This window comes from Poeciliopsis prolifica, unplaced genomic scaffold, assembly GCF_027474105.1.
Source record: "Poeciliopsis prolifica strain line A6 unplaced genomic scaffold, Auburn_PproV2 SCAFFOLD004, whole genome shotgun sequence".
NCBI classification, from domain to species: Eukaryota; Metazoa; Chordata; class Actinopteri; order Cyprinodontiformes; family Poeciliidae; genus Poeciliopsis; species Poeciliopsis prolifica.
The window spans coordinates 2761783-2777797 of record NW_026562379.1 but is presented as its reverse complement, the minus strand read 5'-3'; the positions used below and the strand labels follow the sequence as shown (position 1 = coordinate 2777797).

At 35.7% G+C, this 16015-nt stretch overlaps 2 protein-coding genes and 1 long non-coding RNA gene across 5 annotated transcripts in view; 1 reads left to right on the top strand and 2 right to left on the bottom strand.

Moving 5' to 3' along the window:
• LOC129359039 (solute carrier organic anion transporter family member 1C1-like) overlaps nt 1-2407 on the bottom strand; it is a 35030-nt gene extending 32623 nt beyond the window's left edge. For both annotated transcript variants that reach the window (XM_055028402.1, XM_055028403.1), the window contains exon 1: nt 2310-2407. The gene's annotated coding sequence lies outside the window, so the exon portion shown is untranslated. The remainder of the gene's footprint in view (nt 1-2309) is intronic.
• Nucleotides 2408-2510: 103 nt separating this feature from the next.
• LOC129359044 (uncharacterized) lies at nt 2511-15900 on the top strand. Its single transcript, XR_008605858.1, has 3 exons — nt 2511-2601; nt 15583-15724; nt 15813-15900. It is a non-coding gene; the product is annotated as an uncharacterized LOC129359044 (long non-coding RNA).
• The window catches only part of LOC129359038 (cGMP-inhibited 3',5'-cyclic phosphodiesterase 3A-like), a 56944-nt gene continuing 52378 nt past the window's right edge, over nt 11450-16015 (bottom strand). For both annotated transcript variants that reach the window (XM_055028400.1, XM_055028401.1), the window contains one exon: nt 11450-15874. In XM_055028400.1, coding sequence (XP_054884375.1) covers nt 15552-15874 — 323 coding nt within the window. In that variant the 3' untranslated portion in view covers nt 11450-15551. The remainder of the gene's footprint in view (nt 15875-16015) is intronic.

Sequence of the window (16015 nt, the reverse complement as noted above, 5' to 3'; positions counted from 1 at the left end):
CGCTGGCAACATTTTTATTAACACTACATGTTTCTGCCGCAGCTTGTCACTGATTGCTTTTTCTGTTTGTCTTCCATTCTCAGTACCAATTTGCTAGCTGAAGTCTTCCTCTGTATGTTTCATATCTCCAAACAATGTGTCTCCAGATCTCTGCTCTTTGGAACTGATAACGGTCTTGCGATAATTTCTCATAATTCTCCCTTATGTAACACCCTAATGTAACATCCTCATGATTCAGCTGGATTTGTAAAGTAACTGTAATTTTAGACAGCATAATGCTGGAAACAAACCCATAAACAAATACATACAAGGTACCATCCCTCTTAAGAACAAAAACTGAACAGCATTCTGCAAATGAGGATCTTACTCACACTAGCACTAGCAGGAATCTTAATCAATACAGACAAACTTCCCATAGTCTGCTGAGCTCCAGTGCCAAGGAAAGCACCAACTACTTAATATTAGGATTTTTGGCTGATTTGAGAAAATTTTGGGCACTGAGGCTCCTTTCTGCGCTTCCACAAGTTCAATAAATGAATTTCAGACTATGCTTGAAATCATGCATCAGTGCAGAACAATTCAATATTTAGTGTCAGAAATATTATTGAGGCAACTCTTTAGAGCAGTTCTCAAGTATTTTTGCATTTTAACAATTCAAGGGCAGCTGTGGTCCCTAAAATTCACAAAGACCAGGGGTCAATTGTATACCTCCTTTAAAAATATTATATCAAATTAGGTGCAACCAGATTATTTAAAATTCTTCATATATCTGTGACGATGTTAGCATGCCTAATATGCCAACATCACTTATGTCAGCTTTAAACATTATTGTGTTATTGTGAAAGTCTAATCTTTGGAACTCTTGTTGAAAGAAAATGCCATATAAAGAAAATAACTTGATATTTACAAGTGCTGGAAAAAAAAATCTAAGAGTTTGTAGTTCTTTAGCAGTGAGCTTTGGAGATTTGCTTTACCTCATCTAATGTCCTCACTTTGTGTGGAAAGATAACTCTAACCCTGACTGTCCTTGTCACAGTTGCAGATGTTTTAAACTTTTTTATTAATGAATTCCTCTGTGTGACTTAGGAGAAGTGGCTGTTTTTCTTGTAGCAATTTTAGGACTCTATATATATTATTCTTTCTTGAGTGGGATGAGCAAATAAGACAAAATATAATTGTAATTTTCCCTATGGAAAATTACAATTTTAACTTGTCTTATCTTAAATAGCCTACAGTTTACATCATATAGTGTTGGTTATTTTGATGATTAAATAAATTTGAACTTTTTTAAATTTTAGTTTAGTTTTGATGGTTATAGCCTATATATTAATTTTAATAAAAGCCTAAAAGTCAGAAACTGAAATGAATATAACTTCACCCATAACTACACAAACATGGGGAGAACTATTGATACAACTGACAAGAAAATTTCATTTTCTGAGTATTCAAGTGTCCAAGCTTATTAATAGGAAGTTTAGGTGAAGGACAATATGTGATAGAAAAAGTGCAGAAGTAACACAGAGGTAAAAATTAAATAAATGTGTGTGAAATTCTCAAGGCTGTTCACTGAGTGCTGTGTTCAAATGTAATGAAAGGTTTGGTGGAAGGAGAAAGAAGTGCAGTAAGACGTGTCATCATTTCCCAAGATGTTGATTTCATTCCCAGCCTAATTGCCATCTGTGCACATCACCAAAAGTACCATAACCTGATTTAATGACCATTGCCTCCTCATTGCGTTTAATTGATCAGCAGACTCATCGATCGATAGATAGATAGATAGATAGATAGATAGATAGATAGATAGATAGATAGATAGATAGATAGATAGATAGATAGATAGATAGATAGATAGATAGATAGATAGATAGATAGATAGATAGATAGATAGATAGATAGATAGATAGATAGATAGATAGATAGATAGATAGATAGATAGATAGATAGTAAAGCAACATATAAATTATTGCACAATACAAATTTCGAATCCAAATCTGCAAAACCAAAATCATGCAGCACCATGCATGCTTTTTTTTGGCTTAAGTTCAGCTGTAAGGAGAAGCTCTTACTTTGAACACCTTAATCTCTGAACTGTTTTGTTGTTTGCTGAAGTGCAAGAAATAAGCTGTTAATGAGAGCAACAAGGTCAGACGGGTAAAAAAGCTTCAGGCTGGGGAAAAAAAAAAAAAAACCTGCCTGTTGCCATCTTTAATTAAAGACGCTCCGACTCCCTAATTTTTTCAGCTCCGTTTTTTTCCCCCTCCTTTTTTAAGAGCGGAGTGACGATGAACTGGAAAGACAAAATCACTCACCTTCAGTGTCCTTATTTTCGGCTTGATTGAGCGGCTCGGATTTCCCAACCGGCGATCCAGTCAAGAGTCTTCCTCTTCCTCCTCCTCCTCCTCTTCTTCCTCAGCAGCTCAGTCCGCTTTCAGTCAAACTTCTCATGTGGAAGGACAGCTGCAACGAGCGCCGATTAGGATCGAAACGTGTGTTCGCACTTTCCGTATTTGGCCGAGCCGCCTAATCCGACGATAGGAAACGGAATCCCAGCCTATTGACACACATCCAGGCGGGCAGGAGAGAGAAGATGCGCGCTTCCAGGTGAGATCCCGCCGCCTCCCTGCAGTCACACTGATTCTGCAGACGGGCAGGCTGGCAGCCCGCAACCTTCGGTACAAAAAAAAAAAGCCTTCCTTGACAGAGAGGCGGGCGTCTTCATCAGAGCACCTCTCTCCCTCTCTTTCTCTTTCTTTTCTGTTTCTTAACCCAGTTTTTAATGCAGCTTTGCCTCCTCCCATATTTCTTCACTCCTTCCCCCCTCCACAGAAAAACAAAATGTGAATTAACTTTTTTTATTCTGTGTTTGGAAACGTCTGGCTTTAACTTTATATTCTCATGCATAAAGTGCCTTGCTAAAGTATTCTTTTTGTCACAATGCAGTCACAAATCCTCAATTTAAATTGCTGTGATGTACTTCATAAGAAAAATAATACAAGTTAATAAAAGTGTAATTATTACATTTCAATTTCTATTTTATCACTGGTGTCATCAAGACACTGCTTTATCACCAGTGGCAGCCGGTATGGCAAAACCTCAGTTACTATGACTTCATCCCACTGTTTCTCACACAGCAAAGATAGTAGAACCATTTTCAGATAGTCCAGTTTGGTAAAGCATAACGGAAATAAATCATTGGGTCGATAATAAATGTAAGCCTTCATTTTGTTAACCATCTCACAATAATTTAGTTTCAAAACCATAATAAACACTTGTGAAAAATTAATAAAAAAATAATAATAAAGATTACATCCTTCTTTCTTGTAACTAATTTTGTGGTTATGGTGCATTTTTTGATAATATGCTGTTTAAAGTTGGAATAAATCTCACAAGGAATCTCATATTTCCTACCTGTGTGATCCAGCAAACCATTTCAAGCTAATAGGTCATTATTAACATTTTAGATAATCTAAGTTTTGCTACTTTCACTGACTTCAACCAGTAGCTTTTAATAATTTAATAAACAATGAATAATGATTTAATATTTAAATATTTTAAAGATATGCCTTAATTCCAGGTCATTTTTATTTTACATAAAATAACAAATCTAAGTCATCCTTATTGACATAATCAGTAGTAATAATATTGTGCCTATATATTATATAAAATATGACATTAATCTAATACTATCCAACTGATTTGTGTGATATTTCCTAATGAAAATATATATTTTTTTCTTTTCTAGGACATGTTTATTAAAAAAAAATAATAATAATTTAATTATAAACGGTTTTAGTCTTTATTAATACTTCCATCTGCAGTGTCTGAAAGCAGTGGTGCTGTGGGCTGTCAACATGATCATTTTAGTTTTTGCTTTGGCGTGACAGCCAACTGAGTAACTCTCACATGTTCTTTAAGCACCTGTCTTTTACATTGCATCGTATTGTATTAATTCTGCAATTGTGAAACAACAGGTGAGTACAGACACACTATCAAATCCTTGTTTTGCTGGTCAGTTCTGGTCAGATGTTACGGGTATTCTTAATTGCTTTGGTGCATTTCTCAGATCAGACCAACTTCAGACAGCCAGAAAAACAAAATGTGAATATGCGATTTTATTCTGTGTTTGGAAATGTCTGGCTTTAACTTTATATTCTCATGCATAAAATAGAAATTCTCAAAACGACTTGTTCTGCCTTCAAATCATTGTGTCACTTCTGCATGTCAAACAAGCTGTTTTCATTTATAAGTTACAAAATTCTTTGCTGTATCCAGGCAAGTGATGATGCACAATTGTTGATCAAAATGCATTATATGGGTCTGTGGAATTAAAACAAACTGGGCTTCATACACATTACAATAATATATTTTACTGCAATGTGTTCAAAATGGATCTTACCATACATTTTATCCCAGAAAAAGGTAATCACTTGCTAACAATATCTAAAATAAGAATTAAAAGTAGAGAGCACTTAAAATGTAATTGCTTTAATTTCTAGAATTTGGTTCTAAATAACAGGGCAGCCTGTGCTTGTCAATGCATGCTCTGTAACGGTACAGACAGAGTTAAGATTAATGGCCAGTGGCTCTCTTATTTCCTTTTGTGCATGCAATCAGCTGTCCATCTGGCTTGCTTGGCTGTTTCTTTCTTCCAACGAATGGTTGTCACTTTTGTTTCTTTCAAATAACAAAGAGGAAGTGAAAAAATGTTTCCGTGGCATGTTTCAATAGCTATCCCTGCATTTTGGTAATTTGGAGCTTTACTCAAATCCAGCCATGCAAATTGAAATTAAACTATAAAAAGTTACTTTTCAGGAGAAAGAAGGCATTGGATAAATGGCTTCTCTTTTTTTTAAATAAAGCAATCTAGTGCATTTTTATAAAAAAATAAAAGTAAATCAGAGTCTGACTGCATATTTTTTGATGCTTTGTAGGTCAATACATGCTATGGGTCCTGCTAGGATTACAACCTGCCAATATGTTATTTAAAATGGGTTAAGTTACATTCCAAGCACATTAAATAAAAATGAAAGCTTAAAAAAAAAGTCATGTCCTATCTGTACACTCTATTACTGCTACTACTATATTGTATTTTTTAAGCTGTTTTGGCTGAAATTTTAACTTTAAACATGAATGAGTGTAATCAATCTGAACTGCTCCAGTTTTCATCAATGATGGTGTATTCTCAGTGGTCGCTGTTTTTGTGGTGTCGGATTTAAGTCAAGCTGTGTTCATAATCCTCCTGGTTAAGGTCAAGAAGGTTAATTGGGGAAAAGGGAATCCATGAAGGGAAAAAAAGGGAAAGTGGGAAATCATCCAGAAGACAGGTCTATGATGAAAGTGCGGAAGATGGGAGCAGACAGAAAAAAAATGCAAGAAAAAAAAAGAAAAAGTTGCCTGAGATGTACTTACGTCGTTCCAGAATAATACATTTTACGCACAGACAACTTCTTGCTTGTCCGCAAACCACGTCGATGTTAACGCGTCAGAAAAATCAGAGAAAAAGCATTTGTTAAAATATGTATCGAGGGCTAACGTGCTATATTTTAGTTCACTGCGTGGTTGGATTGAAAAGGATGTCTCATGATATTTAATACTCTCACTGGGTAATTCCAAAAGCTGACACATAATCGATCAGACAAGGAGGGCTTCAAAGAGAGTGCCGCTTCAATGAAAACAAGATTACCAAAGGGATTACTTTTGATCTTTTCTGCCACCACATACTCTCGGTATGTCAGCTCCTCTACATCTAAGTTACTCAAGGCAAACTAGACTCATTTTCCATGCAGAGTCAGAGTAAATGTTAAGCATAATTTGGTCTTCATTGCCGCCAACCTTTTGGCTTTAGTGAGAACTGCACACTCAAGCAACAAGAAGACAGCATCTCAGGAAAAGCTGGACGTGGATTTGAGAAACATAATTAAGGTCTAACAGTAACACACTGCAGGAATGGTGAGTGTTTTGGGGGAGAGAACACTGCAGCACAAGGGACCACCAAGACCCCCTCTTGCATAGTGTCATCTCCTACTGGGTGGGTTGGAACAGCAAACCTTGTCATCTCTACCCTCAGAAGACCCCAAAGAGTTGCCAGAGTTGTGTGTGCAAGTCTAAGAAACTTATTCTTAGAGTCTTTTTTCTTCTAGCTGACAGATCGAGAATGTTTTATCATTATTTGTTATACAAGTTGAAGCTAAGAATGATATTCTGTTTGATTCTGTTTTTCCAGACTGAGTTGATTTGTAAATCTCCCTGCTATGAAACTATTGCTGTGACATCTTTTATGTTTGAAAGTGCGATCGTTTTGATGGGCCAAAGATTTGAGGAATTTTCTCTGAATCTGTATGAAAACCACATCTCATAAAGTTAGATGAGCTGGACTTGCTTTCCCAGTCAGTATAACCAGGATGGTGGTTATACCATCGGATTGGATCTAAATCTTTCTGAAAACATGGACCAATTTAAGAAGTTAATAGTAAATAAAAGATTATTTCTGCTACATTAACAACAGTTGTTGGGATTTATCAATAATCATGCTCTTTGTGATTTTTTCTAAATATACTGAATATCAGGTTTGGGTTAAACAATGTAAAGTGAGATTCTGCTATTGGGACTGAAAGTGAATTTATTTACATTTTTGCTATTTATTGGGGCCTCAAAAAATTGCTCAGACACTGTATGTTGACTGAATATCTTAAAGTTAGTCGCTAACTGTTTCATCCAATCTAAAGTTGAACTTCAGAAAATGTTATAATAGAATCCTGTTGAAACAGAAGAAGAATCAGCCAGACACATGCAGCATTTGTAAATCTTATTATTGAACAATAGTCACAATACAACATCAACAATGCCTTGCTAGTGACAGGTTCTAATAATCCCAATATATTGTATAGTTACTTTGTAATACATTATTGAGAGGCACTTCCAGTAAGTCTGGCAATAGAGGAACTACAGTATTGTGTCTAAATTACAAAACAGTAAAAATAAATATTATTTCTAAAAGTTCCTTTTTTTCTTTGTCATAATATATTTTTAAATCTGTACAGTATATATTTTTATACAAAGTCAAACAATAGCAAGAAATAAAAAGTTATATTTTCCTTAAATACTGGTGAATCACACAATTTTCCCCCAGCCTGTAGGTATTGCTACATGAGTCAAGTGCAAGATACTAGAGAGAAAAGATAAAGAACTGAGTCAGTGAAGTGACTGCAATTGCAGAAAGAAAACATACCAGCCTTGTCTTATTTTACAGATGGCGGAAGAAAATTGTTTTGGTTTTGCTTGAGACAAATGTGGAAAGCCTTAAAACAGTTTGTAGATACATGTTCATGTGAAAATGTTATGGCACACGAGAGAAGACCCAGTTGAACTTAGCAGAAGCAACAAGCTGAAGAAAAACAGAGTTTTTTTTCTTTCTTTTTTTTGGTTTGCGATGCCTTCAGTCTGTGAAGAGTTGGTGAGTTGTTGTGCTACCAAAGTCCACTAACATGAGAGTGAAAGAATAAATCAATTAAAGATACTAACACTATAAGCAGTGGTCTATTAGATAACTGCTGACAGTTTTTCATTCAGTTTAATCTGCGTTTACGTATAACAACAAAATGTGTATATAATGTATACATATCCCAACATCACAAGGTTCTACGTAACAATGTAAAGAAGAAAAAAAAAGAAAATTAGTTTAGGGCTCATTTTGTGCAAATCACCAAAAACTGCAAAGCTCAAAAGTACTTCTTTGGTTTGCAGAAGTAAATCCAGTTGCAACAATATGTCAAACAAAAGACTCATATCTTAATAAAAATTAAGAAGCATGGCTCTGATTAGAGACTATGTTCTCTTCTGATATGGAAAACAATTAAAATAAATAATGAATAATGTCATAATGGAGAATTAAGATGACTAACATTGAAAAAAGAAATACAGATAAGTGAAAAACAGGTTAAATTGCTAAGAAGAGTTGTCATAAATGCCAAAACAAATTAAACAATTTTTATGTTTCATAAGGTGGAATAATTACCAAATTGTTTTTTTTTTCTTTTTGTATCTTAAAGTTTTAAAAAGACAAAAAGAACTAATAAGCTATTAAAAAAAAAAAGAATTGAGAACAAATCATGATTGAAAAGTTATACTTAGAGGGCTCATATTATCCAATTTAGCACAGTTTTGAAAGTACTGAGAACAACTGAATCCTCGTTGGCGTTTCTATTATTTTCCAAAAAAGACAACTCATTTTAAAATCCACCCTTTTGACACAAAATATCTTTTCAGAAACATGACTTTGTAAACCAAAAGGTCAACTACCAGGTATGAGCAAGTATGTGCTCTATGCGAAATCCAAACTTACTTACCTATTTATTGGAAAAGCAGGAGAAAGTAAGCACAGGTTAATTTCTCCTCATCAACAAAAATAAAAACAACCTCTCTGTTCAAAACACTTTTCACCCCAGGATTAAAACTTTGACCGACAAAAACACAACGCAGTTTATACAGGTACCATAAATTGCTATAGTGAAGTATGCAGCCATATAATTGTGTTATTTGTGAACTAAAATAAATCTCTGCAGGAGTACTTTGTTGTTTTACTCAGTTTCCACTTTCATTTGGCCTTTGGCAGGCCCAAGCATCCACTGATATCAGCTGATTCAGTTAAATTTAATCAGTTAAACTCTCTCTAAACTTTTCTGCAGGGTTTTACTCACCACAGCAACAATCTTTTTCTGTGTCTGAGCCAAAAGAATAACAGCTTTGATTTCAGTACTTTGACTTTTAATCACTAAACCAGAAGGGTGTAAGAACCTACACCCTTCTTACATGAAGGCTGACTTTTAGGCCCAAACAATGTGTTTAGGTAAAGTAACTGTAGACAAACTTAGAGGGGCCTGACAGACAATAGTCTGTCATAGTGATAAAGTAATATAATAGTGACATTAGTGAAGTTAAACCTTCAAAGCATTGATATTGTGTAGAAAAGTGAGACTTTCAGATGGCTCCATTCACTCGTACTATGTTTTATAACAAACGCTGCATAGTTTTCTTATTTCTTGTGCTTTGGTCACACTGTTGTTACCCTAATTCTTCCTTTTACCGGTCAAATCCAAAGACAGTACGGACTGAGACAGTCCACCACAATGCTGGTCAGAACCGGAGCAAAAATTACATCTAGCCAAATTATAATAGAATTTTAATTTTTGAAAACACAAATTTTGTCACAAGAATCTATAGCTATATTTACACCACTGTGGTAAAATTACAGGCAATGACCATATTTCGACCAGACTTCCTCTACTTCACTGGACAAATTGCCAAATAAATCTATGCCTGGAAATTTTTCTGTTTCCTTTTTGGAATTGGCTGGCCATAGTGTTATGCATTATCTGGCTGGGTCTTGTATTCTTTATGTAATGCCATTACTCGCTAGCAACTTCTAGCTTCATTCTTAGTTTTGCAGAGGATGTTGTGCTGCATCACTTTGCCACAGAAGTTGTAACACAGAGAGATGTACAAATGTTCTTTTTCAAGTGTTTTTTGTTTGTTTGCTTGTTTTTGCATATTTCTTGACTTTGAACATCAAAATAAAATAAATATCTAATAGTTACATTAAGAAAACCACCTTTGATGCAGAAAAAATACTGCCTGGATGAAGTTATTTTACCAGAATATTGCGCTGCACCAAACTGACGAGCAGTGTTGTGGACTTCACTTATTTTGATCACATGGCTGACCTTCTTAGATGGAGGTAAAACAAAATGTTTGGTAAATGTAATGTAGCTACTTAGCTACGTTTTTGTGGTGGAGGTCTTAAAAATAACTTACAAATTTACCGATTTTTATTTTTTACTCTAAGAAATATGTTCATCTAGCAATTTCTCAGAAATTGTCTTTAACATTAAAATTATACATCATCTTACTCTGTATGCTTAGTTCTCATGGTCTGGGGGAAAAAAGTGCTGTATGACACTCAAAAGATATTTTTTTCTATATGTACAAGGAATTAATCATTTTGCAAATCTGTCTGCTCTATTCAGCTTTTTCAAGGCTCATTTGACATTACAGGTAAATAACATTTATTTCCTTTAGTTGTTTATCAAACAGGTTTTTAACTCTAAATGGTTGTGAAACAATTCAACATGGATTGGACAAATCTCCAACTTATGGAGCAAGATATAAGTAGTGCAGAAAATCAAATTGCTTCAAACTTGTTTTCTAAAAAAAAAACATAAATCTGCTCTTTAATGGTTACACACAATATTGAATTTAAAAGGCTAAAATATCAAAGTGATTCTTTAAAGTTAATTGTTATTATTCATTAAAAACACACACAAGTCAATTTAGAAATATTTTGTCACACTAAATACAGAATTAAAACTGCTCTTTAACTGAACTTTTACATTGTAAACTGGATGCATTCCAGAGGTAATTTCTTTCTGTTTATTCTGCTTAATGCCAAGATGGCTCCACTGGGGGGGCATATCATTACGACTCCCACACCACCTTAAAAAACATTTGCATCATATTTGCAAATATTTTTGTAATTCCACTGGCCATCTCTGGCTAGTAAAAGTTTAAATGTGACAAAAAGCATAATAAATCTCCAAGGAGACGTCTGTCTTTCACAACACTTAGTAAGTGCAACTCCAGTCCATTCGTTCCTGCTGCTTCTTCAAAACACTGATCCACACATTTGAATTTCTGAGGACTTGCACAAGCAGAGCTCCAAACATAGGCAGACTTAAATCTACGCATACATATGTGTGATTAAAAAAAACACATATATCTGGGAAATCTTTTAAATGGAAACCCACATTTTGATCACAGCTTTGATTGCTTCAAGTCTCTTTGATTGTTGCACTGTACAGTTGGAGAAGAAAGACATGTTTTGTCTCAGAGAGTTTTATACTTCGAGGCTATTCAAATTTAAGCTCTACAATGGAAAGAGAACATAAAAAAATGTCTGAATATTGACTTGGAGCTTTGGATGGAAATGAGGTGTAATGTATTACATGTTGTGTGCTGAAATGTCATTTTTTTCCCCTACAGGTTTGTGGTTACGTTGTAATATTTCAAGTTCAAAAGGTTCCTCTTTTTATTTTTTTGATTGTTTAAGGGCACCCTTATCTGTATGTCAAGGCATTACAAAGATAAAGTCCGAGGAGATTAGTTCAGGGAGGTATTTTGGATCCAAATGAACATGATTTACATTTTAGTTTTCTTACTTTGCCAATTGTTTTTTTTTTTTTTTTTTTCCCTTGACGTCCTCAGATTAAATTCCCACATGTTGCTTTTCACTGTTTTATGCTGTCTCAATAGCAGGTCCTTGGAATGTCTTGTAGGTTATAATAAAGAAAAAAATCTATATCTAAGCCTTTTGGATTTACATGCAAACAAAAACAATAATCAGATGGTGCGATTGTTGTGGACTTCCTAATTTATAGTGTAACAAACAGTCTCAAGGGTATTATGTTGTACATTTTAGCCCTCCTGTGTATTAATGGGCATTTTCATAACAGTGCAGTTGATACAGCTAAATATTTCTACAGCATTACAATAGTATTAGCAAACAGTAAATGAGTAAGAAATTTTGTCACATGAAGCAAGCATGTTTAATAGACTGCATAAGTCTCTTTGGTAACACTTTATTTGACAGTTTGTGAATAAGACTGTCACTTTAAAAATTAGGTAGCTTTATGTAAGCTAAAGTTTAATCAGTAATACATTTGTAACACATTTACGTTAGATCATAATTTATTGGTTAAAGTTGTCCTAACAAAGACATTTTGAATGTCACCTTTGTATTAAAAGTGTCATAATTTACCGAATGACACTTTATGACAACAGTCATAAATATTTATGAAGACTTACTCATGTTCATGACAGGTGTTGTGTCATGTTTATGACGGTGTCTTATTCACAACCCGTCAAATAAAGTGTTACCGTCTCTTTTTTTAATTGAGAGTATTTAAAAACATCAGCCTGACTGCTTAAAGGGCATGTATGCTGTATGTCAGGTAGTTAGTACTGATCAATCGTTACCCAGCAACTCACCTGCTATATGAGAGCTACAGGGGCTCCGACCGTCAATACTCACGGTTATTACCTGTTATCTCGCTCCTCAGGTTATCATACAGTAGAAAACTCCCTGCTGTTTGATTGCTTTAGACATCGAATACAATCACTCTTACACTCACCAGCAACTTTATCAAGTTTGCCTTGTCAATCAATGCAAGGTTTGACCTCCATGCATTTTAAATCTGACAGCTTAAACACGATATGATGTAGTGATAGCTTCCAAAGTTCCTGCACATCCCTGATGCTATAGTCCTGGTTCACCACATCCATTGTGATGGATGGAAATCTGGTGACTGAAGAGGCCTCTGAAGTACAGTGAACGCAATGTCATTCCAAAAAAACAATTTTGAATGACTTGAGTCTTGGGACATAGTTTATTATCCTACTAGGAGTAGCCATTAGAAGATGGGTTCACTGTGACCATAAAGGGAAGAACTTGTATTCAGTCAATCACTGGTTGTAATGTTGGGTCATTTGTCTACTCACTCTCCCCCCAAAAAGCATTTTCGCTGACACAACTACCTCCCCCTTTAGACAATTCTCTGTAAACCTGATAGATGTTTGTGATAATGGCAGTAGATCAGCGCTTTCTAAAATACTCTTACCATCAAGTCTGAAACTAACACCAACAGCCTTTTTAATCCCCTTTTCTTTCCCATTGTAACCCCAGTTTGAACTTCAGCAGGTTATCCTCACAGCGTTTAGGGCCTAAATATAACTGGCTGATGAATTACAAGTGTTATCAAGAAATTGATTGAGTGCACTGAGTGCACTAAAGTGTCTGAGTGTAATCTGCTTTGCCTTCGTCTCGAGTCAGCTGCAACCCTCGTGGAGCTAATAGTCTTTCAGCTGTAATTATGATTCTGATGGAAACTACTTGTTGCTGCTATGTGAGTGAAGAAGCTAAGTTGCCTCAAACCTCGTCCGATACTTTTCCAATGTCAGTTTAAATAAGCTGTAATGCTTGTTTCTGTTAATAGCTCGGAAACACAGATCATCACGGTTTTGACTTCGAACCAAACTGGATCTTCTTCAAAGAGCAGCATCTAGAGCAATCTTCTAAAATATTAAGATATTTAAGACCCTGCTTTACCCTTCATGGAAAGCTACATGTAATGCTAAAAGGTTCCTCTCCCTTTTCTCATATCTCCACAGTTTCCTCACTAAGCCTCATTACTTGGGGCTGTTCTTCGTGTTCACGCTGTCCTCCATCATCACCAATCAGAATTTCTGAGGACATCAAAGGAAAGCATGAGCACCACCTGTCAGGCCATATGCTATGATATAGTTACACTCAAACAACTGCTGGGTTATTACTTTAACTCAAGTCCTGGGTTCATACTGTAGGGAAAGAAGATTAAACAAAAACTGGGTCAAAAATTTAGAGTTGAAAAAAAAAAAGAATAAATCCTCAAAGGTTCGCAATTTTGCAAAATAAAAGGTTAAGATTATTCTGGATAACAATGTCAATGTCAGTGGGGTTTGTTATGACTTTAATTCACACAAGAACACAAGTTTGTTCACTTAATCTAACATTAGCCTTTTACTTGCTCATTGCCCAATAGCTACTTTTACCAGGTACGGCAACCGAATGCTAGATATATTCGACGTTCATGCTTTGATCAAATTAATATTCTACACAGTGTTGCATTCTGAGAATGACATTTACTGTTTGAAATGGTACTATCAGTGGCCTAAAGTTTTCAATATTTATTACATTTACTAAGTCAAAAAAGTAAACAAGAAGGTTGTAATAAATGGCTATGACATATGGTTTGTTTACAATGTATAAGTAATGGATAAAGGGTTCAATTTGTCAGGATATACTACTAACCTGTCCGGAAAGTAGCTCATTGACTGCTACAGACAGGCCACATGCAGCCCTGCAAGGATAGCGTTTAGAATGAACTGAATAATTTCATTATGTAGATACAAATAATATATCTTATTTGAATATTACTTTGTTTAGTTGTATTTTCTTTATTATCTCTTCAGCACTAGTGTTAGTCATTAGCTGCTTTGACTTATTTTGGGGGTAAAAACCTAACATTGTATGCTGCGTGAAAACAATGGTTAAACCCCATCGTGTGAAATAACCTTCAGACTGATAGCAAAATAATGCTAATAGTGTTGTTTATAAACCAGCAGTTTTTAGAGTGTAAGGTATAATCAGAGGAACCTTTCTCTACAGGACGAGTGTCAACTTTGAACAAAAATGTTAGTCTCTGTTATTTAAAGTGCTTACATCTCTTATTCTGTTTTATTTTTCTCTCCATGCTACTATTGAAACTGGCTACATATACATGCTACTTAAATTCCCTTTACCTTTTTTTTTTTTTAAATATAAAAAAGGCTATAATGCCCTTGTTTAAAATCTGACATCTAGACATTTTCTTGTTGGTGCGCAGCGCCTAATTGTTGCCGTCCGACCTTCCAGGTCTAGAAAGTCTTCTATGTAAATCTTGGGTGAACTGGCCCTGTAACTCGGCACTAGCCTAGTCCACCACAGCAGTGTACTCTATATTTGCGAATATTTCACCAAACTGCCAACGTTGACATTCTTTTGTTTTTTTACTCCATTTTGGTTCCTGCTAGGCTGTACAAATCCAGCCCAACATTCACGGATATTTAAAGGAGATAGAAGCAAACAGATGAAAGAAGAAGCAGAGAGAAATACAAGGACGAGGACATTAGAAATCCTTTTGTGATTCTAATTCTGTCTTCCTGAGTTGTTCAGCCTGAAAACACGTTGGTGTCTGTGTGGACCGAGCGACCAAAAATTAGCAACAATAAAAAATAAAAAACAGGGAGAAACTGAATGCTAAAATTTTGTTTCGTGAGATTTTCCTTGAGCAAGAATAAAGCTTTTGGAGCAACAAGGTCCTTTTTTAAACTTCTTCTCTGTTTGGAGTGTGGAATGTGAGTGTGATTGTGTGAAACTTGCGTGGTCCTCTGATTTTTACACAATACCACTGGCTCTTTCTTCAGTCTCCTTTACGCCACATGACTGCAGACAGCCTTTTCCCTGACTTTCACCCCATTGTCCTGAAGAAAGGGCTTGCTGCACACCTTCAGCAAGCTGTGTTGGCTACACACGGTGTTAACAAAATGGGAGATGCAGGAAGAGCGTCTGTTGGCCCATTAGTGCACAAGGGACAGCCTGGGAGAGGGCAGGGCTCCAGATCCAGAGTAAGCTTGAAAAGTAAAAAAAAAAACAAATTTAAGTCTGTTTTTCACAGTCACCACTCTGTTTCTACTATTTCCTCATCTTTTGCTGATCTCCTCATCAGATGTCCTGACTATGTGTCATCCCAGTCCTCAACCCTGATTTTGTTAGGCACATTTTACCCAAAACATCTTCTACAGTGTTGTGTCAAAGTGATGTGCTGGCTACCATACAAAGAGTTTGGTTAGGAAAAAAAACAAAAAAAACGTTTTCAAACAATGGTCAAGATTCCTGGTTTAAGAGGAGGTTCAAGTTTATAATCTCATTCTGGAACGTCCTCTTTTTCTCCTGAGGTCTCTGATTGTGGAAGGACTTCATCTTCCTCCGCTGCCGCCATCTCTTCTGCTTCATCGAGGTCGTCGGCTGACTCCTCCTCTTTGCTCGCCTGCTCCTGCTCCTCCTCCTCCTCGCGGATTGCTGTGATTGAATCAACAGGTTTGTCTAAGCAGTTGGCCTTCTCTTCTTGAGTCTCCTCTGATGCTTCGGCTGCAATCACACGTTTCCACATTTCATGGTTTTCCAGGAGATGCTGTGTGATCTGACAAAAGACCTTCCGTCTGCGCAGCTTTTTGTCTTCTTGCCGCTCTGTGGAAACAAAAGAAAAACTTGCCAGCTAAGTGACTGAAGAAAAAATATGGCTTTCAGTACTTTGTAAAAAAAATTACAACCATTTGCTGACCATTTTCTTTTTCCATTCATCATGGCAGTGCTAAAATAATGTATTTT